Genomic DNA, 25,644 nt, shown 5'->3' on the forward strand with positions numbered 1-25,644 from the left:
GAGGACCAGGATTAGACACCCCTGCTCTAAAGCAAAGACCAACAAACTGAGAAACAGTTTCTTTCCAAGAGCCATCACCATCATGAAGTCTCACATGTAAAATATCCACTTTACCTCAGTAAGACTCCTCCACTATGTGCAGTATGTAAATACTCACTATCTGTACATAAATATTCATAATCTGTATGTAAATATCCATTATCTCGTGGAATATTTCTTAAATCTTTTATTCCTTTTTATATATTTAGCCCTTCTTTCTTTTTTAAGTTATTTTTTTGGCCTTTGTGCCTTTATTTGATAGTGAAGTGAGAGAGAGACAGGAAAGTGGGGGAGAAGAATGGGGGGAGGACATGTGGGAAAGGGCCATGAGCGGGATTAGAACTCATGACCTCCACATCGGGACTGTAGCCCTGTACATAGGACACCAGCTCAACCAGGTGAGCTATAGCGGCACCCCATATTTAGCCTTTCTTATCTTTATATTTTACTGAGCAATTTTGCACTCTATTTTGTTTTGAGCAATTTTGCACTTTATTTTGTTTTTACTTGCACTGAAAATAGGAGAAGCTCTCCAATCTCGTTGTGCACTGTGTAATGGCAATGAAAGGGCATTCATTCAAGCATTCAACCCTTTATTATTACTTTACCTTTGTGGCCCAGTGGTGGCCAAGTGTCGAAATGAAATTTTAGTTATTGAAAGCGGACACTTTAACAGGATAAAGATCGTAAGAACACTAAATCCACCAAGAAATTACTTAAAAAAGCATAAATAATCTGAATTAATGAATGGCCTAGTCAAAGCACAGATCTGAAGTATTGGGGGTGTATTTGAAATGGGCAGTACATGCACATACATGTGATGCAATTAATTACGGTCCAAGTTCCTTCATGTAAACAGCTGCTCAACTTCCCTTGCAAGACTACAAAATTCAGATCAGTGAATGAGACTGTCAAGTCTGTGTGCAATCAAATATATTCAAAAGTGACTGGATTTTTAAAATGATAAGGGATTACTTCTAATAGTACCAGAGAGAGATGAATAGCAGTGACACCAGTGGGGAGGCAGTCACATTTGACTTTATTCAGACAAATGTATTGTTTTGTTAAGACAGCATTAAATACTGATGCATTAGGAGAAGTTTTGCCGGGTTACATTACAGAGTTTAAGTGTCAAAAGTGCATTGTTTTGGTATTGGTAAAACAATGATCAGCAATCTGATATTTTCATAGATTTTTCACAATTCATAGGACAACAAAAACCTCACATCATATTTATGTGTCTAGACTCAATTTGCAATATTGATGTTATATCTATGTAAACTTTCTTGCTTTGAAAATTCAAGCTGAAACCATACCAAACTCAGCTGGACATAACCTGGAAGTGAAGTAGTACCTTGCTAGAGACATCTTAGTCTTACTTTGCCAGCCCTTTCTGTAGAAACATCTTAATCAACATATTGATCCAGCAGCCTAAAATAATTTTAAGGCCTAATCTGATTTAAATGTGAACCACCAAAACTTCACTGGCAGAGGTGGAGCCTATACCAACATGTGACTGACGGGTGGTTTAATACATGGCCTGAGACGAAACCAATATGAGCACCAAAGTGAGCATGCCTGTCTTCAATAATGGTCAGTTTATAAAAATGCATCTTGTAAATCTGTATCTGCAACTGTGAATGACATATTTCATCTCCTGTAAATATACCAGCAACCTGTACAATAAACACAAGGTTAAAGGCCTTTAACAGTGAAAAAGAATGCCATATTCACATCATACGTTAGAGGGAAGAACCATTTACACCAGACTCCTAGTCATGATTCTACAGAACGACAGTACAAAATGTTAAGAGTCAATAAACTGTGGCAAAGTTTATGAAAAACAGTCCTTACTTGCAGTTATACCCAAATAAATTCCAGTATTGACAGTAATTTCAAGTAATAAAAAAACAAAACTATACACTGTATCTGGTTACACAGAGCATTTCCCTGGAGGGTTAGCAGTCAGGATAGCCATCTTGAAATACTGAGCCAATGCTCCAAAGTATGAATTACAGAAGGTCTGAAGGCAACCGTTAAGTGGGTGTATTCTCTTGAAGCCTGGTAGTATACAAACAATAAATTCAAACTCAGTATGCACAAATAGGTTTGCACATTAAATATACTGCTCTGCCCTTTCAAATGTGTACAGATCAATCTTGGCTTTTCAGTCTTCATATATTAGGATTATTTCTTATGTTCAATTATTGCAAAGCTCTGTGCCACCTGCTCCTCCTCTTCCAGACCCGTTTCCTCTCTTTCAGGACCAGCTCCTTCCTGTTGACCCGTGTGTCTACTGCCTGTACAGCTGTGACCGACTGTTGCTGTCAGTCAGTGATGCACAGTGTGCTGTTTCTGCTCTTTCATCACTGTCGGATCAGACACAGAGGATCTGCATCTACTAGCATCACGGCGTAGTGCTGGACCTGTCACCATCACCTGCTTCCTCAGATTCTGTGTCTCTCTCTGTGCTTGATTTCTCCTCTTTTTTACTCCTTTCATTATTTGTGTTCTCTTCGTCTTTGTTCTCCGGCACACAGAGTTGTCCCATCCTGTCTGCCAGCTCTCTCAGCTCCTGCTCTTCATCCCCTGAGTTTAGGGAGGGACACTCTGTTCTGGCCAGTCTTTTATGTTGTCCATCTGTGAAAATCAGTTTCATACTTAGACTAGATGATTTAATTCAGTTTCAGTCCAACCAATAACAAAAAAAAGAAGAAGAAGAACAAAAAGAAATCCAAAACATATTTAAACACGTCACAAAAAACGATCATGCATTTAATGTTTTCAGATTTATTGTAGGTCTTCTAGAAATATGACAAAATCTGCTAGGTCAAAAATATACATAAGCAATTTGAATTATCAGGTTTGGTGGTGTAGGAAGCTGTGTTAATCTAATTCTTAGTAGCATGAACTCTATACTTCTAATGAGTGAATACGATTAAGTACAGCTGGTGACTCCACTGAGCTGGTTTAAGTTAGGGCCCATATGATCCACTCATTACAATCAGCCGCAAATGCTACAAAATGAAGATGTGAGGAGCTTAGCACAGTTCTGAAAAACAAATTGTTGACTTGAACAAGTCAGGAAAGTCATGTGGACAGTCAGGAGGAAAACAAACTGTGACATGCTGCAGAGATACAGTTTATTAAGATGGTCAAGAGTCAACCAACAACAACCAAAATGCAGGTTTGCAATGAATCAAAAGCTGCTGGAACACAGTGGTCAGCGTCCACAAGTGTGCTTTTTATGCATGTTTACACCTTTTATACCATCTCAGGAACTGTATGACAAACATATCATGTTTGATTTCATCTTCACAACCTGTTCCGTGGTATTTCAAATTTGTAATCATTGTAAATATTTAACAATTGGATTTTATGTTTAACAAATGAATTAAGTACTAAATGCATTTGGCCTCTGACCTCTCATGGACAGTGAAGTTCAAGATCAGCCCTTGGAATGAACAGATCCATGACGGGTTAGACGCAGATTGGAATTTGCCTCCAAAAAACTTTGCTGTGTACCATTTTATTGGGTTTGTTTTTCTTTGTTCTTAATTTAGGGCTTTTTACTTTACTTTTACTTAAAATTGTGATTTCTTGCATTAACGTTTACAATGAACAGCACAAACACTGTCCTTGTAACTATGAGCTCTGACTCTTAGTTTATTTACTCTAGTATTTTTGTAGTATATTTGTGGCACACATTTTACTGTGCAAAGGTGCTGTCCTGTCTCTGTGTTCCTGAACCATCTCACTCGGCAGATCTCGACAGAGACACATCCTGCTGCAGTCCTCTCCCTCCGAGCATGGAGCATCAGTACACAAGTATTACTTTCTTTCTGCTAAACGGGTGAATTCAGAAATTCAATTTTTAATAGAAAATAGAAAAAGTGGCATCTCAATTCTTATGCAATTCTAAATTGATCACCACTAACAACTGCATCAAGTGAATCTAATGATTAATTAACTTGTTTGTTTACCTGCATTCTGTGATTCACCGTTATCTGTTGTGTCATTGTTGTCTTATTGTTTGTTTGTAGCAGGAGTTTATAAATATTTTACGTATTTCTGGAGGTCAATGAAATCTGAATTTAAAAGACTGATCAATACAAGTGGATTTGATGATTAATTAATATTCAATCTGAAATATTTGTATAATTTTCAGCTAACATGGTGGTACCCAGATAAATGAGTGCAATTTTAATCATAAAGTGTAGATTAGCTATATAAAGTGTAGTTACACTACACTAAGCCTTTAAACCCCCAGAACACCAAATCCACAGTCAAGCACGGTGGTGGTAGTATCATGCTCTCACAAAGTAAATGGAATAATGAAGAAGACAGATTACTTTCAGATTTGTCAGGAAAACAAAAAATCAACAGCCAGAATGTTGAGTCTTGGGCACAGTTGGGTGGTAAGGAAATGCCTAAATCAGGTTAGAATTATGGTTTTAGACTGGCCACCCCAAAGTCCTGACTTAAACCCCAACAAGAACCTGAAGGCTATGCTGAAGAAACAGGTCTGTGTCAGAAAACCAACAAATTTCACTGAACTGCACCAAGTCTATCAAGTGGAGTGGTCAAGGATACAACCAGAAGCCAGAAGCTTTTGGACGACTACCAAAACTGTTCACACGGTGAAAATGGCCAAGCATTAGCATTGCTGTATGTACATTTTTGAAACAGCAGATTTTGTCATATTTCTAGAAGACCTATGAAAAATATATAAATGACCAAAATGCATGATTGTTTTGTGTGTGTGTGTGTGTGTGTGTGTGTGTGTGGCAAAGATACATGTGTTTCAATGATTCCTTGGTAGAAAATTCAGAGGTGTAGGAGTCATTGGAAACCCAAGACTGCCATGATATACATGGTCTTTACAAGTATGTAAACTTTGCTTCACACCTATATATTTGAGCAGCAGTTCTGGGCACCCCCCAGCAAATTACACATCATGTTGAATTGTTTAAATAAAAAGAAGTAAATACATCTCTTGCAGCAAACAGGGTTTCTTTAAATGTTGATGTAGTGTTACCTTTTATTTGATAAACTAAAAAACAGACAGAATGAACAGTAATTTCAACACACACAAAAGTTTTGGCACTGTGTGTCAGCTGTGCGTGTGCGCTCTTTACCGGCTTGTTGCTGCGTACTGTCAGGAGGCTCTGCTGTGACCGGAGGCTTCAAACTCTGCTCTGCTTTGGGTCCAGTCCTCAGTGTGATTTGCAGGGAAACAGCCCAAGGACCACCAAGCTCGTTATCAACTGTTCCATCAGTGCTACTGAAGCTGCTGCTAGTGGGGTCTCTTGGGCCGGTGGTTCCACCACTGTTCTTGTAATTATAACCACTATCACCAAGTACTTCATCAGCCCTGTTACCATCAGTTCTACTGACGATAGTTTTAGCAGCTGCTTTGGTGCCTTTAATACTGTGTCTTTCGGTGAGCTCAGCTTTATTCCTGCTCATGCTGCTTTGTGCTTTGTGAGGTTCCTCTGAGAGCAGAGGGCGGCCCCTAAAAGCTAGGTCAGGGTAGGTCCTCTGCATCTCCATAATGGACTGGTCTACACTGATGAGGTGGCCGCACTGAAGCTTAGAATTAGGGTTCACTGCAAGTCTGGTGTCTAAATAGAGAGGTACCTGGAAAAAACAAGACAGAGTACAGTTTAGTACAGGCTGCAGTTAGTCCATTAAGGCTGGTTATGTTTCTAAATGTTGATTTGAATATATTCATTAAATAATTGACTACAAAAAGTTTGCATGGCTGTCTAGGCTTACAGTTTTATAGCTTCCCACAACACTCAACATAACACGGGAAAACAAGAGGATTTTTCTTTACACTATGACAATAGTTAACGTAGGTTTATCTAGATTTATGTCCTTATGCATAAAAAATGGTATTGTGAAACTGATGTAAAAACTCTAAAATATGTGCTATTGTGTGCTCACACGCACTTGAATGTACATGTGTTCACTTGACTGAGTGCATGTCAGGTGTGTAGGGGCTGTTGTGTGCCATTACTTGCAGATTCCACTGTTTGGTATATGTACTTAAAAACTGAATTCAACCAGCAGTGTTTACTTTTTGAAGTCAATAGTGAGATACGTTTGGTAAGTGATAGATGGGATTTTATTAAATATGAAAACAACCAGTTTGTGTGTTTAATTTCACAACAACATGGTTAAGCTGCAAAAAAAAAAACCAGTTCCTAAAATGTGAATAATAGCACATTTTAATATTATCCTTTCATAATTGTATTTTATTATTTTGATTAACAATTATGAAATCATTTGTTTTGAAATACTTGCTTTGCAGCGGATTACATTTTAAATCTAAAGTGGCATGGTCTCATTGCATGCTGCTATTTAAACAGCTGGCCCATCACAGTTCGTATAATAGGAACGTTTTATTGCAGATATTAACATTTTTGAACAGGGCATCAAATTATACTGGTTGACATTAATTTCTCTTTGGTCCCACAGCCTCTTTTCTTTCTTTTTCTTTTTTCTCCTCAATCTCCAACAAGTCAACCAGCCCTGTACCCTACCTCTTCTTTCTTTCTCCCCTCCTCTTCATCTTCCTTTTGTCCTTCTATTGTCTTTTTTTCCATGAGTTCCATTAGTTTTGTAGGCCGCACTCTCCTTTGAAGAACCTCCAGACACTCCTGCAGTGTACAATCATAGCAACAGGAGAGGAGAAATGACAGTTAAAAATATATGTATGACAAAAGTTACAAGTACAGATGGTAGTGCAATAGTGTGTTCCCCTGTCACACAAAGATGGGCTGTTCTACAGTGTCATGTTGAAAGGTAAGACAGATTTTTTAGAAACCCATTCTGTTTGACAATGGAACTGAATGACACTGTTAGACAATGGGTCAGTCTGCATCAAATCAGGCAGAGTTCAGGAAATATGTGGTGGCACCATCTCAGATTTTTTTGACAGTTTACTTATTTGTTATTTGGAACCCAAAACTAAGTTCTGTTAAATATTTTTGGCTGAATCCTAAGGATTTCCTATGTTTTCAGATCTGAAAAGTTTGGTAATTTCATCCTCAAAAAACAACTAGTCTGAAAAGCCATTTTAAGGGTTTAGTATCTCCAGAGATTCCCACAGCCATGAAATTTGGTGTGGACACAAACAAAATTGTTTGCAACAGATCCAAATGATTGAATGGCTCCAGCAGGGGCAAGATTTTAATTATTATCCCTTGAAAATAGAAAAAAAGTACAAAAATGTTCCCAGAAAGTTCCTGTCGGTTTATATATACAATTGTGTCCATATTTCCTACGAAAAATGCAGTCTTTGGCTGATATTCCACCTACTTTTGAGATCTCTAACATCAGTAGAACTTGATATGTGGCAAGTATGGCAAGACAAGGCTCCATTTTTTTTGCTATTTTGACACTAAGTGTGATTTGGACCATAAAAAACGGATGTGCATAGGCTTTATATATTGTCATGTGTGCAAAGTTACAAGTGGCTTCCATGTTGCCTGTATATTGAAATTTAAGCACGAGGCCTCACCAAATGTCCCTACACATGGCACGTGCTATAACAACAAAACAAGTGAAATAGGAGGTCAATGTTGTACTAAAAATAACAAAAGACAAAAATTCAAGGTCATCATTCCCTAATGGATTATACATTTCATTTATTTGCAGAGAGGTAATTCTCAAAAGCCATTTCGCTATCGCTAAAGTTTGTATTGTCCTCTCCCTGTCACTGTAGCTCGCATGGATAAAGAAGCGAATGACGTGAGGGTAACCTTAATGTACCTAGGTGGGCCAGCTGCATTGTTCAGTTGGCCTCTATCTGATGAAGACTGAGGAATGCCAGTAGTACATGTTCTGTCACTCCTCCCAGCTCCCCTCATAGGTAACATGGATACATCCATACATATTCAGTTTAACGGCTGTGGGAGCTACATTTCTAGAGATACTGAACCCTTAAAATGGCTGCCCATGTAAGACCTTTGTTAAAGTTGGAATTTTTAAAAACCCCAGGTCTATAGAACTTAGTTTTTGGTCCCAAATAATAAATAAGTAAATACTACAGTATTAAACACAATGTTTTCCATAGTGTTCTACATGACACTCAAGTTGAAGATGTATTGCCAGGTACCAGATGACTTTGGAACCTTGGGTTGATACAATCAGGGCCTGTAGCCTTGCCTTAGTAAGGTCTCTCCAGCTATTCTCTAACCTAGCTGGTCATTACAGGCATTTGGGAGAACGTGGTCAACCCAGTCAGAGATGCTCAAGTCTGTAATCTGCTTCATGCTCATCCACAAGTTTTGCAAGAGATTATTTTCCAACTTCTTTCTGCAGGAGTTCTTGCACTCCCTCAGTCCCAGGTCCTGAAGTTTCTCTTCTTTTGATTCAGCAGATACCTCATTTCATTGGTGATAAAATGTTTACTACTGGGAAAACAGCATACAGTCCTAGTTGGGATGGTGGTATCCTTACAGAAGTAAATGTACTCTGTGATGCAGAAGGCATTCTTTAAAACATTTCTGCATGGCCTCACTGGTCCATATTAGGGGAGTGAACAAACTGGTAGACAGTTGAGGAAATAGAGTTCAGATTACCATGATTGAAGTTTCTAAATGGTCATAAAAGCCTCCGGGTATTAAGATTTTAACCTAGCAACAGTGGTGTCACATGCAACTGTCTTATCAGCAAATGGTAGTATTGAAACCACGATGAGCAGAGGAAGAGCATTCCCATGCCAAATAATGTGGATACATCCCCAAGAGTTCAATGACCATGGAGCAGATGTATTCATTCAGGGTAATATGTCATGGACTGCACCATTTTCAGTTACAAAAACTGCAATCCCTCCACCTTTCGGCTTATTGCTCAGTGTAATGTGGGATACAGGCCAGGAATGAATGGCCATAAAACTGAAGACTTGGTTAGAATATTTTTGATCTTACTTGCGGCCCCAGTTGATCCTTCTCCAGGAGTTCCAGGAGGTGGTAACATTCCACCCTGGCCAGCAGCAGTTCGAAGCCCACCAGCATAGCTCTGTCTATGTTAGCATCATCACTGAGCCTGAACTCACTGAATACATCAAAGACAAAGGAGAAGATCTGACATAACAAAAATGAGAAGAGCAGAACAAATGCTCTCCTCAAAAATGACAGCAGCTGTTGTTAGCCATTCCCAACATGCCAGATTTCTTTGAGCTTTGTTTTTATTACAGTCAAGCATTCTTTGTATGTCTGTATTCCGCTATGTCTGACATTGCCGTGAAAACCTGGACTCATTTTTTATGGTTGCTCCTTCTCCCTTATTTACCCATTTGGCTCATGCAGCCATTCTTAGATCCTAAAGAAATATTTAATCTTTAACACATATGGACACTTTAGTGCTTTACACACAGTTCATGTTCACATGTTCAGACAAATTCAAGAGAAAGTATGAAAACACTTGTGAATGAGACCTCTCTTGGTGCCATTTTCTTGAAATGCTTTGCCTTGTATTTACAAGTGGACATGTGTATGGTGTATATTTGTCCTGACGTAGATACGTCTTAGCAAAATTAGAAACAGGCTTAGAAGCTCAATATCTTCAGTATTTATTGTCACTCTTGTTCAGGTTCTTTTCTTTGTTACTTACCTTTGTGGGGCCTTAGCATGGGGCAGGTAGCCGATAGAGGTCAGGACAGACTGAATGGTGGATCTGCTAAGGACTGGCAGCAGACAGTAAACAAAAGGACCGGTAAAAGTCTAAAAGAGAAATTAAAGAATGGAAATTAAGGCTCTTTTAGAGTTATTCACAGCAAGCTATGTAGAGAGTTCGACATTCACAATTTTCAAAAATAAGCATGCCACGGCTCCATAGCTGAAATCCAGAAATATAGCATGGAGACATTAATTGTGTCAATTTGCTGCTATGCACTAATGCTAAACAATATTTAAAAATGTCTGTTCACACTTAAAATGTGACTAAATCAAAACATGAAGAATGCTGAAAGTGATGTGAAACACCCCAAAAAGGTAAAATATCACAGCATACTGTTGCAATTCCATGTTTAAATACCCAACTTTACATCAGAAAACAAACACGTATAGCCTGGTACAAAAAAAAAAACCTCACCCTTTTCAATGGTACAAAGGCTTACAGACTTACGCATAATTAAGGGTGTAGCCACCTGAGGACAGTGCAATTTTAGGACAAGCACATGGCTCTGAGAAATTTGCATCGCTCTCCTGAGTTCCACTCATGCTTCACCTCTTTGCCTATTTTTGCATTATGCGAGAGTCAGGCTTTGCCAAGACAACAGCTGGAGCCACCACACTGAGCAATTCAGGAAACCTATAGGCGGTGTCATTGACGGTTTGCTGTTTTACACATTCATGTAAATGCTACTTTGACATGTATTAGGGTACTTCAAAAAAGTTCTCAGCTTCACTCAGAAACAAGGGAGGTAAAACTCAAACGTCTAAAGCAATTACAGAAAAAAAGAAAGGAAAGCATCCACAGTCAAGTGTGTTTTACATTGCCGTGGGCTGACAAGTTGCTGTGCAAAACTGAGGCCCTTCCTCTAGAAACAACTAAAGTTCAGGCTCAACTAAAGTTTACTGGTGATCACATGGACAAATAAAAGGCCTTTTGGCGGAAATTTTGGCAGTCAAATGAAACAAAAACTGAGCTATTTGGCTACAATGACCAGATGTATGCTTGGAGAAGAGAAGGTGAGGTCTTTACCCGTAAGAACACTATACACACTTTCAAGCATAGGGGTAGTGGTATTATGATGTGGGTCTGTTTTGCTGCCTGTGGAACTGGTACTTTACACAAAGTAAATAGAATAATGAGGAAGGAGGATTACCTCCACATTCTTCAGGAAAAAATAAAATCATCAGATAGAAGGTTTGGTCCTGGATGTATTTGGGTGCTCCATCAAGACAATGACTTCGAACATGCATCAAAAGTGGTAAAGAAATGGCTAAATCCAGCTAGAATTAAAGTTTTAGACTGGTCTACCCAAAGTCTTGATTTAAACCCCAACAAGAACCTGAAGGCTATGCTGAAGAAACAAGTCTGTGTCAGAAAGCCAACAAATTTCATTGAACTGCACCAATTCTGTGAAGAGCAGTGGTCAAGGACACAATCAGAAACTTACCAGAAGCTTGTGAATGGCTACAAAAAACTGTTGAGTTGAACATGGCATGAAAAAGAGACATTTTACCAAATATTAGCATTGCTGTATGTACATTTTTGAGCAGATTTTGTCAAATTTCCAGAAGTCCTATAAAAAATATATGAAAGCACTAATATGCATGATTGTTTTTGTTTGGTTTTTTTTTGACAAAGATGCATGTGTTTCAATGATTTCCTTGGTAAGACTTTAAGAGTTATACGAGTCATTGGAAACTCAAGACTGCCATTATATACATGGTCTTTACAAGTATGTAAACTTTTGCTTGCAACTGTCTCCGTTTCCCAAACTAAAATCCTACTTGTGTGGTTGCTATTTTCAGTGTTGATGAAGTCACCCATGCTTGTGATAAGTATCTGGAAGCTGAAGGGATAAGCAAAGCTTAAACATCAGTGGATCAAGTGCATTACAGTTAAAGGAGACTATGTTGAAAAATAATGCATGAACAGACTTCTGTGACATTTTCTGATGAGGCTGAAAACTTTCTGAAGAACCCTCGTAGCAACAGTTACAAACGCAGGACATGGAGTCAGGGAGGAGGTGGAACATAAAGTGAACTTTACTTATAAACCGATAGAGGATTACAAAATGTCCAAGCAGCTGACAAAACACTGGGAGGAGATCAAAATCACAAGCAGGCACAAAAATTAAAACTATAAACTCAAAATCCTTAAAGGTATAGTGCGAACATAGCTAAAAAAAACACAGACAAATAACTTAGGCAGGTAAACAGGGGATGAGCAGGGAACTGATGCTGGAAACACAGATGAGCTATAGAGTGGAACTGACAACTGAAAAGGGGAAGGACTGAACTATAAATAAACAGAGAGGCTAATGGGAAATGACTCAGGTGAACGCGAAACCAGGAAAATGAGAGCAGAAAAGTGAAAGGGTTCAGGCCGATAACTCAATAGCAGGGGAATTTAGAGACTGGAGAACACAGAGGACACAGAGTCATCTCCCCCGCACCAAGAACAGGCAGACACGTGAAGCTTGTGGGATGTTCCAGGTGTGCAGGGGTTTGTACCATTACAACAAAATCATAGCTGCTGCTGCTGCTGCTCACTGATCAATGTTGGGAGCAAAGGCTTGCCCATGTGCTTCGATGCTTCAGAGGAGTCACTGTTGCATGAAACGCCTGAGGGAGGCAAGCCAGTGAATCAAGTGTGATGCAAATTTTAGGATAAAAATGATGCTATCCACTATCCAAAAGGACAACAGTAAACTTCACTGTGACATTCTAAAGTTCAGCAAAACCGTTTTTTTTGCCCATTAAACATGTGTGTAAACTGCAGTTTGACTGGTTGGCAGAAGCATCCAACCATGAGGTGGGGTTTCCAGTTCACCTGCTCCATGACAAACCATATTTGCTTCACCTTTACTGTACTGGTGGAATTTCAGAGTCAGATGAAAATCTATTTAAATAGCCGGATACCACTTGCAAATAAAAAAACAGTGGCTTCTTATTTGTATGTTATTTTACTCAGGTGCTCTCTTTACTTTTTGGTCATTAGTGTGAAGCCACATTATGAATGGAACTGAACTCCAGAAGTCCTGCAGGACAACAACGCACCTGAACCAACACTTGGTCTGACTTTACAGTGTTTAAATAATTGAACATTCTGGCACCGTTGAGCTTTTTAACTGAACTATCTGACACTAATAGACACTAAACTGAGATCGAGAACGTGAACACAGATGAGAGTGTCTGAAGAAAGAAAGAAAGAAAGAAAGAAAGAAAGAAAGAAAGAAAGAAAGAAAGAAAGAAAGAAAGAAAGAAAGAAAGAAAGGCGCCACCTTGAGAGTCTTGATTTCCTTCTTCCAGGGTTGAAGGAACAGATTGACGCAGAGAGTTTCCAGCAGCTCGGTGGCCTTGATGAAGGCAGACAGGTGTTTCCTGCAGTCTATGCTCTCAGTGCCACAGCCCTCTGTCACTTCTGTCACCGCCTGGTAGAACGGGAACACCGTGAAAGTCCCGGCGGGCTCGGCTCCCCTCAGGAGATACCGAGCCACCTCCTCCAGCAGTCGGGCGTCGCGGCACGGCCGAACCTCGGAGCTCACCTGGAGGTAGTAATTCAGGTAATGTTCGTAAACGTCCTGGCGGTAAACGTCGTCCCGCTCTGCTGCTTCGGTACCGTCCTTCATGACTTCAGACCTGTCCGACTACAACAAGGAAGTATTGCTGTCGAACAACCTGACGAGGAAGTGAAAGTGAGAGCAGCTGAGCCCAGACAGCGCTCCTTTATAGTTTAAACGTTCAAACATCTGGGTTTGATTCGGTAGATAAGGTTGGTGTGAGAATGAAAACACCTGGTTGTATGTAAAATTACAAGATGAACGTAAAAAACATAAAAATGGTTCATGTTAATCATTACTCTTAATAAGCGTACTTTAGTATATTAAACATATAATTTTAAAGCATTTTAAAGTCAAGGGGCGAATATTACATTAATTACATTATAGTGTAAAATATCTTGAATTTTTGCGGTGGAATTATGTAGTGGTATTTAAAAAAAAACAAAAACAAAAAAAAGATTATACGGAAACACATGTTGACGTTTGTCTGGAATACTGTTAAACAAGCGGGGGATGCTCCACTATGTTATCAATAACAAAGTCTGTCTGGGTGTTTACAACAACCTAAAAACGTGTCCACATATTAATAGTTGTAATGTATATTTTGAAAATCCTCGCCCGGATGTGTTGATGTTCGCTTCCGGGGCAGCCTTGTCTCGTGCTGCTGTTGGTTCAGCGTCCTGTGAGAACCAGAACCCGAGGCAGAGTCCGGTCTGTGGAGGTGAGTGAGCTCTGATCAGCTGTGATGAGGCTGTCTGGTCCAGACACTCGTAGGTGTTTGAACGTAGAACGACATTTTATTTTATTTTTTCGTATAACGACATCTTGTAACTACCTCGTGCCTGTCGGTACACAGGAGTTTTTCAGGTGACCAAAAGAACCAGTGTCTGGGTCTGTACCTGTAGCTGTGGCACGGATCAGCATCTCACCGGTTCTGAACTAACACTCCATACGCAGTGCAGCTTCAGAGTTTGGACAGCCTTTCTCATTCAAGAGCTTTGCTTTATTGTCTGTGGTTAAAAAAGCAATTTATAGAGCCAAAGAATCAACATATGCTTATGTAGTAAATCAGAAACTTGTTGAACAAACCAAAGTGTTTCCTGTACACAGGAGTGTACTGAGTGTTTCTGATCACAGTTTTTCATACTCTGGCCAGTCTTGTTGCCAGCTTCATGATTCATGTTCACATCTCCTCCAATTCTTATGCAGCACACTTTCATATGCAGAGCACCGGTTGACTGGTGTTTGTCACTCTGCAGACCAACTCATCCAAACCATCTTGTTTAGGTTTGGATTGTGGGATTGTGGAGGCCCAGTCAGCTTATGCAGCTCTCCATGCTGTCAACCCTTGCAGACTTGGGTACTGATGTCATTCTGTCATCGGTCACTTTGCTACTATTGTTCCTCACACCTTCAGTGTCATAGAGAGCCCCGTTACACCTGTGATATTTGTAATTTATGCAAGATCATATGATACACCTATTGATGGGTAGTAGTGCATAATAATGCAAGAACAGATTAAAATTAAATGTGACCAGGGTGCATTTCCAGACATGAAGCTGATACGTTCAGCTGCTGTCAGAATAACAGAATTCATTGTATGTCTGAAAGAGATTGTATACGGGCTATTTTTCTTGATAAAACAGCCCTCAAAGAGCTTAGAGGAGCCCAGTGCATCATGGGTATCCCCCAGCAGTCTAAACCTGTAGTAGCATAGCTAAGGGACAGTTCAGGTGATCCTGAGCAGTTCTAACTACAGTGCTGTGAAAAAGCATTTGCTCCCTTCTCAAATTCTTATTTTTTAAAAATATTTTCCCCACCTTAATGTTTAAGACCATCAAAGAAATGTAAATATCAGACAAAGATAACCCAAGTAAACACAAAATGCAGTTTTTAAATGATGATTTTATTTATTAAGGAAAGCAAGCTATTCAAAGCTATGTGGCCCTATGTGAAAAAGTAATTACCCCCTAAACCTAATAACTGGTTGGGTCACCCTCAGCAGCAACAACTGAAATCAAGCGTTTTCTAGAACTGGCAATGAGTCTTTCACATCTCTGTGGAGATATTTTGGCCCACTCTTCTTCGTAGAATTGTTTTAATTCAGCAATACTGGAGGGTTTTGGAGCACGAACAGCCTTTTTAAGGTCATGCCACAGCATTTCAATCAGATTCAAGTCCAGACTTTGACTAGGTCATTCAAAAACTTTCATTTTGCTTTTATAAGCCATTCAGAAGTGGACTTGCTGGTGTGTTTTGGATCGTTGTCCTACTGCAGAACCCAAGTGCGCTTCAACTTGAGGTCATGAACTGATGGCTGAACATTCTCCTTCAGGATTTTCTGGTAGAGAATTCATGGTTCCATCAATCACAGCAAGTCGTCCAGATCCTAAAGCAGCAAAGCAGCTCCAGACCATCACACTACCACCACCATGTTATGAATGGTCTGTATGGACTGAGGGGACGGTGAAAGAAATGAAGTCCTGGGAGCAAATGCTATGGCTTGACTGTTTGCGTGAAATGTAGGATGATAAGTAAACAGGCAGCAAACCAAGGATGGACCTAAAAATACTTGCTTCAATTGTACTTTTAAATGTAAATGTGGATTTTGATTCTTTGGTTTCTTTGTTCAAATTGTTCCATAAACTGATCCCTTTCACAGAAACACAACGCCCCATCACTTTTGTTCTGAATTTGGGCTCTTTAAAGATCTCAGTTACTTTCTCTTTTTCAAATCTTTTCTGAATGATTATTGGTAATATTTTTTATTTGCTTTGATCATTTGGTTATCTTTGCCGAATATTTAAATTTGTTTGATGGTCTTAAACATTGAAGTGGGGGAAATATTTTTTAAAAAATAGAATTCGGGAAAGTGGCAAATACTTTTTCACAGCACTGTATAATCTTTATCAAAGAGGAAGGTTTTAAACCTGATCTTCAAACTGCAGATAGTGTCTGCCTCCTGAACCCAAACACAGAGATCAGAGATGTAAAACATCAAAGATGACTTGGAAGAAGAGATTACCTTTATGTAGTGTTGTCAAAATCTAGATTTTTCAGTACACATTGATTTCTTAATATTTCAAAAAGTTTCAACAAACATTTTCCGCAGTATTGTCACACCAGTACTACTTCCTCTCTCCACCAGCTGACACACAGGCACTGGTCAGCATCGTCCTGCCTTCTCCTGCTCCCTTCTGTTGTCACTCCACATTTGATTAGTGCTTCATTTGATTTCTTTTACTCATATGTTACTTGAAAATGCATAAGAATGCATTGCTTTTCTTCTAAATTTCACTGTAGTTCTCTTTGGACTAATAGACTGTTGATATGATGGGACAAAGAAGACGCCTTGAAATGCAGCATGTTGTCCCTTTGTTATATTCACATTTTAATCAGATATTGTTAATTTTCTGTTTTCATTGCAACGCAGTAAGATGTTCCAGTGACATCAATACATTTCTGTCGACTAGTAACCTATCCATGTGGTGGTCTAAAGGGGCATTTCATGTCCACCAGTTGTCAGGACAGTGGTACTAAGTGACATGCTGATGTGAGGTAATTGGGCAGCGCTGAATATCGGAATATCATCATTCCAAAATATATGTAGAGTTGCTTTGAGGCATTCATACCATCAGCAATAGAACACACATTTCAGATATGACAGTCAGATCTTCTTTGGCAGCTGTGAACTTCAGCCCCTCATCACTGGTGTCCTACCTGTACGTCATACTGTGTGACATCAGGTTGTATTGCTTTGGTGTCCTCTTCAGAAAATGGGGGAAAAAACTCTTTGTTCCTCTATCACGTAGCTGATATGAACAGTTGTATTTTGTTTTTTGTCTGTCATGTGTGAACATATGAATGTAACGTTGCATCCATCTGAATCTGAAGAATTTTAGCATGGTGGTGCACATATCTGTCATGAATATAACTATTCTTAACTTGGTGGTCACTAGCCCTTTCTGGTCTCACTTTGTCATTCAGTTGAAAGCTTTGAAATAAACTAGCATGTGTGGACTACCTTGAGTTTGGAAAATGTTTGTCCCTGGCTGTGAGTTGGTCATGGCAGTACATCCTTTCACCTTTAGTGATTAGTTGTGTTCTGTTGATCCTGAAACTGCACTAATGACAACTTTGATAAAGTGATGCATTTTCATGGTATGTAGAGTTACAAATAATCTAATAAGAGGAAAGAGATGTTTTTTTGTCTCAGCATTAAACTGTTGTACAGCTGCTCTTGGGTACATAGAACAGAACTGGTTAGGTATTCAGTCTACTAATGTACACTGTAGCTGGACCCAGCACTTTTGAGAAGCAGTGATTTAATGAAAATTCTTGTTTAAAGGCAAGTGCAGAGGTCATACTATGATTCCCCTTTCTTATTTCCTCCTTTAAGTCTTGCTCTGTCTGTTCATTTGCAGGTCGGAGAAACACAGACATGAAGAGCAGAAGTAGTGGCTGTGTGGACGGTCATCTCAAACAAAGAGTGGAGCAGGTACCAGTCAGTCCTTGTTACTCTCAGGCTGTATGTCAGGGTTGTTTTTTCAGCAAACTAGGAAAATTTAAAAAAAAAAAAATCAAAAATCATTAAAATCACCATGTGGCTATCAAAGGTCATCATGAAAAAGCCATAAATTGTGATGTCAAATAAATGTGATGCTTCAGTTTGCCCTGTTCTTAGATGACCTACCTGATCCTGCTGTGTCGTTTTTGTTGTGACACGCAATCAGGGATTAGGTCTCAAATTCTGATGTCAGTTTTAGTCTTCTGGATCATATTTCATGGTAAGTTCTGTTTTCAGTATCTGGCTTCCAGCAACAGGGAATATGTGGACCTTTCAGCCATGGCTCAGGACCTTCAAAGACTATACAGGCAAGTCATTTGTATCTAGCTCAAGCAAAACCAATGACTCTTCTTAACTGTGCTTTAATTTGTCCAACAGTAATTGTTGTTATCAGGATGAACCGTTAAATTAACACCAGTACTTCTGTTAAATGTATTAAAAATATTCCTTTTAAATGTTCAGTTATTCTACTGTGATTGATGTATATGAGGCAAAACACCTCCAAGTTAGAATTCAACAGAAGTACAATGTGCAGCCTCTAAAAATGAACATACAGTTCTAAACATCTTGGTCGTGAATCCCAGACTTCTGTAAAAATGATCGCCACATTTTTGGCACATTTTACTGTGTAACCGATAACCTAACTGAATATAAAGTGCATATTGACAGTGATAAGGATATATTGTGTCTTCAGAATGGAGTATGGCAGAAGAAACAAGACAGCTTTTAGGATTCAAGTAGAGAAAGGTAAGAGAGGCAGAAATTGTTTTATTCTTTATTACAATGTAGAAGTATTCTGGGTGGAACATCTTTTGAGGGCAGTTTTTTTAAAACTGTAAAATACCCTTCCAATGGAGAACAGATATGATGAGTGTGGCAATGGTTTCATGAAGACAAAGAAATAGTTTGTAATTCTGAGAAAAGAAAAGCAATAATGCTCATGACCTCTCCAGCCTCACACACCAACCAGTCCACTGCAGCTTTTAGGATTCTGCAATTCTTTTAGAATTTGTACTGTGAGGAGTTCTGATTTGTTTTGTCCAAATGTCGGCTCTCCAAGTGTATGAAGCAGTCACAAAGGAGTCGGGATTGAATGACCTGGAGACCAAACACTTAGCTAAGAGAGCCAAACACAGCCACAATGATGCTGGGTAAGGACATGTCATTCTATCTACTGCACACATACTTTTGTTTTTTTGACTGTTTTTATAAAATGATTGATTCATACAAACCTGTGTGTTCACAGTGATGGGAGCAGCAGCTCAGAGTACTCTGACAGTGATGATGACCACCCTCTGGACAACCCTGTAAGAAATGATAGGTGAAGGTTACATCTCAAGGCCACATGCAGAACTACAGTATAGTGTGTTGCTCAGCATTTTAACCGCAGTAGGTTATATATGTGATGTTACACTCACAGCACTTAGCTCCACCAAGACTGCACAGTCCTTTTAACTAAGGACTTAAATAATTGACAGTGTTGCAATATGTTCAGTCTGCATCTTGTCCTAAATCTGTGTTAGAATGTACTAGTTGATAGAGTAATGATGTATTTCAGAGAATTTTGATGGGGTTTTTGATGGCAACAGCTCTGCCAATAAAGTTGTACCTGAGGCGGCTGCTGATGAAGAATTCATTTTTGTGCCATTTATCAATCAGATAATTGAAAGACAGAACCACAAACCATCTAGACTGTTGGCAAAGCGGAAATACATGCAGCTAGTGTCCCTAGAGAAGTATGAATTGACCATGACTTTCATAGTTACCTCAGTGCCCTCGATCCTTCTCCTATAGAAGCAAAAGTAGTTTTCCAGGCCACATTTCCACATTGGAAAGTCAGAAGATTTCACAAAAGCAAACAGTTCTGGAAAATGATGGCCTTCACCTCCAGTGGCCATAGCCGTAGTAAAGGAAAGAGGTGACCTCAGATCTCAGAGACTGTGATTAGTGATTACTGTGGTGACTAATTTGGATTTGTTATTAGGTGAAGGTTTTTCAGTAAAACCTAAGGTTTGTGATTTAATTCACAGCTCCTCTCATCTAAATACTCGTATTACAGGTGCATCTCGAATATGTAGAACATCAAAAAAAAAAGTTTAGTTTTTAAAAAAATAATTTAATTAAAAAGGGTAATATACTCCTGTACTGTATATTCATTACATGTAAAGTGAAAAAAATCAAACCTCTTTTATGATGACTATGGTCTATAGCTCATTAAAATCAGAAATGAAATATTTTGAATTATTAGAATATTTCATTTTGAGTCTGAATACAGGCTATCTCTGTCTAGTTCAGTACACACAACCACAATCATAGGGAAGACTTCTGAGTTGGAGTTTTAATACACCTTCTGATGCTACTTGGACACGTCGTCATCAGTGAAGTACCCGGGGTCATAGGGTGTTTCGGGTATTTAGTCTTCATACACCCTCACCCCGGTGACCCAGTTCCCAGCTTGTGTCCAAGTGGCATGTTGTTTCCACGGTTCCCCCTTATGGATCCACAGCCACCGTGAGGCCCTGTCTGCAGCCTCTAAGGTGTTTCTGGTGGCTCTCTTCAGTTGCAGTCCTTTCACTCCAAGGAGTTTAAGAGTTCGCAGAAGTGAGGGGCCAGCGAAGCCTTGGCACCCGACCTCGACTGGCTCACAGTGGATTTTCCAGCCGCTGTTCCAGCACTCCGTGCTTAGCTCAGTGAATTTGGCCTCTTCAGTCCAGTCTTCCCAGGGGACAGTCAGTTCCATGATAATCACTTGTTTAGTGGACTCCGATGCTAGTACCACGTCCGGGCGGAGAGAAGTGGTTTTGATGTTGGCAGGGAACTTGAGCTGTCTTCCAAGGTCAACTTGAAGCTGCCAGTCACGAGCGGAGGTGAGGAGTCCCCCTGTAGAGTTAGGCTGGTGATGTTGAGCCTTCTGCCCCTCTCTAATGAAGGTGATTAACTGTTTGGGGTCTGTCTGGGTCCTGCTGTGCTGGATCGCTGTACAGATGGATTCTGCCAAAGCTTTTAGAACTTGGTCATGGCGCCAGCGGCACCAACCCTCCCCTAACGCTTTTGAGCAGTTGCTCAAGATGTGTTCAAGAGTGCCCCTCTTCTGGCACAGCTTGCAGTCGGGAGTGTCTACCAGTCCCCAGATATGTAGGTTGGCCGGGCTTGGAAGGACATCATAGACCGATTGGATGAGAAACTTAATGCGAGATGGTTCTGCTTTCCAGAGCTCTGCCCAGGTGATTCTGCGGAAATCTGCCTGCTCCCACCTGGTCCACGCTCCTTGTTTGGACATGCCAATGATTTTATTGCGGCGTTCTTCTGCCACCTCGGCTCATATCTCGTCCTGGATCAGTCGACGCTTCTCCTCTCCACAGACTAGATCGGCTTCGGAAGGAAACCAAGACCTGCTCTACCTGTTGCCACAGAGCCCACCAGCACTTTATGCCTGAGTTGAGCTTCAGCTTTAGTGATGGCTTCTTGCGCTCGCCACTTCCTCCTGGTCTTCACGAGGATTCCTGCTGCTGCAACTTTGGTGTCTGCAGAGTCCCGGTACAACATCACCTCAACATCATTCCTCTGTTAGTCCACTGAAAGAAAGATGAAGCTTGTTGGAATGGCCGTCCAGGGTGATGCTGCTCAAGGGTCGGGGGAGCCCCAGCCATCTCCTAAGAAACTGGCTGATGAACCTCTCCAGAGCCTCTACCATTATTAAAGGTACTTCATAGACTAACAGGGGCCAGAGTATTCTTGGTAGGACTCCATGCTGGTAGATCCAGGCTTTGAATTTTCTGCGGAGGCCCGATTTGTCGAAGTGGACAGTTCTCTCTTGGTTTGCTGTATGGCATCTGAGTCCTTCAGGGAGCTGTTGAAGATCGTGGCCAGGCCTTGACTGGTTTCTCGGTCACTGATGGAATTGTGGTCTCTCCCAGGGAAAAGCAGAACTTGTCGGACACTTTACCCTTTCTCAGGACCAGAGACCTGGACTTAGTGGGCTTGAAACTCATCCTTGCCAAGGAGAAGAACCGTTCAAGCCCCTGAAGGAGCCACCTGTATCCTGGAACAGATGTTGTTGTCACTGTTAAGTCATCCATAAAGGCTCTTGAGGAGGGCTGCCGAGTCCCATATCTTGACTTGGGCCCTTTGCATTCCACTTCAGCAGACTTACAATTCAAGTTATCCAGAACAAGATCATTGACTCCCTCCACAAGAAGAGTCTGTCATAGAAGGCCATTGCTGAAAAGGCTGCTGTTGGCAGAGTGCTGTTCAAAGTATATTAAGAAAAAGTTGACTGGAAGGGGCTGCAAGGTGGCGCAGTTGGTAGCACTGTTGCCTCGCAGCAAGAAGGTTGCCGGTTCGCGTCCCGGTGGGGGCACCGGNGACCTGTCCAGGGTGTCCCCTGCCTTCGCCCTAAGTCGGCTGGGATAGGCTCCAGCCCCCCCGCGACCCTAATGAGGATTAAGCGGTGTATAGAAAATGGATGGATGGATGACTGGAAGGGAAAAGTGTGGTAGGAGAAGGTGCACAAGCAACAGGGAAGATGGCAGCCCTGAGAGGATTGTCAAGAAAAGTCTATTCAAGACTTGGAAGAGCTCCACAAGGCTTGAGGCTGGTGTCAGTGCATCAAGAGCCACCGAGCACAGACGTCTTCAGGAAAAGAGCTGTAACTGTCACATTCCTGATATCAAGACATTCCCGAACCAGAGACGATGTCAGAAGATCTTACCTGGACTAAGGAGATAAAGACCTGGACTGTTGCTCAGTGCTTCAAAGTTCTCTTTTCAGGTGAAAGTAAACTTTGCCTAGAGTGTGCTGGAGGAATGGAGTGGAGAGTCACAGAATCCAAGGCATTTGAAGTCCAGTGTGAAGCTTCCACAGTATGCAATGACTTGGAGTTCCATATTATCAAGTCCAAAGTACACACAGCCATCTACCAGGAGATTTGAGTGCTTCCTGCTTCCATCTGCTGACATGCTTTATGAAGATGCTGATTTCCTCTTCCAGCAAGATATTGCACCTGCCCACAGAGCCAAAACTACGACCAAATGGTTTGCTGACCATGATTTTACTGTACTTGATTGGCCAGACAACTCACCTGATCAGAACCCCTTAGAAACCCATAGGGGTATTGTCAAGAGGGAGTTGAAAAACACTGACCCCAGAAACTGAAGGCTGCTATCAAAGCAACCTGGGCTTCAATAACACATCAGCAGAGTCAGGCTGATTGTCTCCATGCAACGTTGCATTGATGCAGTAATTTGCGGTAAAGGAGTTCCAACCAAGTACTGAGGGTATAAATGAACATACTTTTCAGAAATGAGACTTTTCTGTCTTGTAAAATGTTTCTTTGAATGATCTTAGGAAATATTCCAACAATTTGAGATACAGGATTTCTGATTTTCATTAGCTATAAGCCATAATCATCAAAATGAAAGCAGAAATTGCTTGAAATATTTCACTTTACATGTAATGGATATAGAATATATAAAGTTCACCATTAAATTAGTTAAAAAATGAACTTTTATACAATATTCTAATAATTTACTCTTTCAACCTAGACAAATAGTTTCCCCCTCTTTCTAGTTGTCTTAAGGCTGGCTAACTGTATCTGGGACTGGCACCTATATGTACCCAGCCACAGCTGTTTTTGACAGTGAGATGTATTCCTTCTTTCTGCCATCCACAGCTCACCAATCACATGAACTCCTCTCTTACATCTCTGTACCGAAAGGGAAATCCTGCTCCTAGCAGTCCTGGCAGCACAAGCAACCCACTTCTCAATGCAGGAACAGTGGTTTCCACAGGAGGCAGGTTCATTGGTAAAGGCCCTGAGAAGAGAAGCATCCTCATCGATCTGTGTGAAGAGGAACCAGCTAACACAGCAACAAGTGTATGTAACTATAAAGAGCATGTCCGTTTACTTCAGCATGTCTTGGCTGTAACTAAGTAGGTCTCAAGTGTACTGGTGGTTTTGCTGTTACATGGCCATTGATTTTGAGAACAGACTTTACACTACTGGCAATATATTAACCACGTCCTTCAAGCAGTCTCCTGGAATGGCTCTCATGTAACAGGTGAGCCTTGCCAAAAGCAAAAAATTGCAGCAGTTGCGTTTTATTTGGAAAATGTAATGAACTTTGAAAGGTTCTTTCAGTGCCATCGCAAAAATGATAAAATACTTTGATGAAAATAGCCCTCAAGACCAAAACCTTGTCATTAGAAGAGTAGCTGCTGAGCTCAAGGTTTGAGAGGGATGAAAAAAATTGAAATTGCAGAAGGGACACACCTTAACAGACAACACTAGATAAACTAGAATTGTTCGAGGCTGTGAGTTGCAGAGCCAGTTTATAGATGGGATCCATAGGAACATTCTCTTCAGTAATGAGAAGCTGTTCGCCATTGAGCAAAAGTTCAACACTCAGAATGATTAGATCCTGCCCAAAGTCAATCAGTAATCACCCCAGACTTTCAAATCATCAGAAGGACCGTGGTTTTTGTCGCACAAGGTGCCAAAGTCAGCATGAAGTCTATCGGGAGACCATTTTGCACACTGTTGTGAAGCCATGGGCCCAGCAGCACTTTGGAGACCAACACAGACTGTGCTTCGGCACACCAAGCAAAGGCCCCTGTTGCCTGGTCCCAACGGAACTTTCCTTATTTGATATCACCACTTTTTCTATGCGTTGTGAGCTTTCTGAGCTATCGTTGAAAATTTTTGCTGCAGAACACATGCCGCACCCTGTATTTATCCGTTGTTTGTTAACTGCATTAATTGCAATGTATTATTTAATGTTTTAATGGCACTGTGGAAAATAGTAAAAAAAAAAATATTGAAAAGTCCCTGAATGAGTAGGTATGTCCTTGTGATTACTGTTTATGTTCAGCTGACATAACTTACCTCATGCACTAACATTTTGTCACCAACAGACTGATGCGTCGATGCTAGAGCCTGAGAAGTCGCACAAAAAATCAAAAAAAAGGATAAAGAATCTAACTGAAACTACGGAGTCTCGCACCCTGAACAAGAAAGGTACTGTACTACCTCATCTATTTGCTTGTTTGAGTATAAAATATAGATTCTAACCTTAATACTGAACCCCTTGCAATTGTACAATTCTCACAGAACTTGTCAAGCATTCATAATTGTTTTGTTTATTGTAGCATATTCAGTAATTGTCCATTAATTGTCAAATATAGTGACATGTCTGTAACAAGACACCACAGGCCACTGTGATGTCCTTCACTATGTTTCTTCACAACTGTTTTTATGAAATTTCTCAGCAAAATCTAAGTCACAAGAGCTGCTGTATCCAACTCTGACATTTGAAGATGTGGGAGGTAATGAAGAGACATTAACGGTCAGTACCTTTAACTTCCTACTTTGTACCTGTACCAGCCTTTTTTCAATAATGAAATAGACATAGCTGCAGGGCAGGGCCGTTGTGTGTCCTAGGAGTCACCAAAGACAGATGTTAAAGGCACAGCTAGAGGTCCTGGGTTCAAACCTCTGTCAGGTGGTAGAGCATGTCGGTCAATGATCAGGTGGTCGGTGGTTCAATTCCACCCCGTAACCTGTGTTACCCAAGGGTGTCCTTGGGCAAGACACTTCACCCACCTTGCCTGGTGTGAATGCGTATGAATGGATTGAGGTGGTGATCGGAGGGGCCGTAGGCGCAGAGTGACACCTCTCTTCAATCATAGCTACCACCACCGGAATGAATGTGTGTGAATGAATAATTGACAGTGTAAAGCGTCTTTGAGTGCCTAGAAAAGCTCTATACAAATCTAATCAATTATTGTGTTCTCT

General features: G+C 40.5%; 2 protein-coding genes across 5 annotated transcripts in view; one reads left to right on the forward strand and one right to left on the reverse strand.

Annotated features, from left to right (window-relative positions):
* Positions 1–1,061: 1,061 nt before the first annotated feature.
* On the reverse strand, positions 1,062–13,416 carry LOC103357106 (uncharacterized). The gene is made up of 6 exons (XM_008281512.1): positions 13,007–13,416; positions 9,664–9,773; positions 8,979–9,105; positions 6,588–6,704; positions 5,178–5,679; positions 1,062–2,679 (listed from the first exon to the last, which is right to left on the reverse strand). The coding sequence occupies exons 1-6, from the start codon at positions 13,352–13,354 to the stop codon at positions 2,447–2,449; spliced, it is 1,437 nt and encodes a 478-aa protein (XP_008279734.1). The 5' UTR covers positions 13,355–13,416; the 3' UTR covers positions 1,062–2,446.
* Positions 13,288–25,644, forward strand: part of nvl (nuclear VCP like) — a 28,929-nt gene continuing 16,572 nt past the window's right edge. For 2 of the 4 annotated variants that reach the window (XM_008281508.1, XM_008281511.1), the window contains exons 1-9: positions 13,936–14,006; positions 17,710–17,783; positions 18,090–18,160; positions 18,547–18,599; positions 18,913–19,003; positions 19,099–19,159; positions 23,524–23,727; positions 24,765–24,867; positions 25,119–25,195. In XM_008281508.1, coding sequence (XP_008279730.1) covers positions 17,727–17,783; positions 18,090–18,160; positions 18,547–18,599; positions 18,913–19,003; positions 19,099–19,159; positions 23,524–23,727; positions 24,765–24,867; positions 25,119–25,195 — 717 coding nt within the window. In that variant the 5' untranslated portion in view covers positions 13,936–14,006; positions 17,710–17,726. Of the gene's footprint in view, positions 13,289–13,935; positions 14,007–17,709; positions 17,784–18,089; positions 18,161–18,546; positions 18,600–18,912; positions 19,004–19,098; positions 19,160–23,523; positions 23,728–24,764; positions 24,868–25,118; positions 25,196–25,644 lie in introns of those variants that run through there. The other 2 variants (XM_008281509.1, XM_008281510.1) reach the window with 2 other exon arrangements.

The sequence above is a fragment of the Stegastes partitus genome, unplaced genomic scaffold (genome assembly GCF_000690725.1).
Source record: "Stegastes partitus isolate 25-593 unplaced genomic scaffold, Stegastes_partitus-1.0.2 Scaffold235, whole genome shotgun sequence".
Classification (NCBI taxonomy): Eukaryota; Metazoa; Chordata; class Actinopteri; family Pomacentridae; genus Stegastes; species Stegastes partitus.

Bases quoted from the DNA above. Each gene is read 5' to 3' on its own strand.
- LOC103357106 (XM_008281512.1), bottom strand. From the start codon at position 13,354: ATGAAGGACGGTACCGAAGCAGCAGAGCGGGACGACGTTTACCGCCAG. The intron at 5,680-6,587 runs GTAGGGTACAGG...TGTTTTTTCCAG, and splicing joins AGGGGAGAAAGAAAGAAGAG to GTACCTCTCTATTTAGACAC. The intron at 2,680-5,177 runs GTAAAGAGCGCA...TGATTTTCACAG, and splicing joins CAGTACGCAGCAACAAGCCG to ATGGACAACATAAAAGACTG.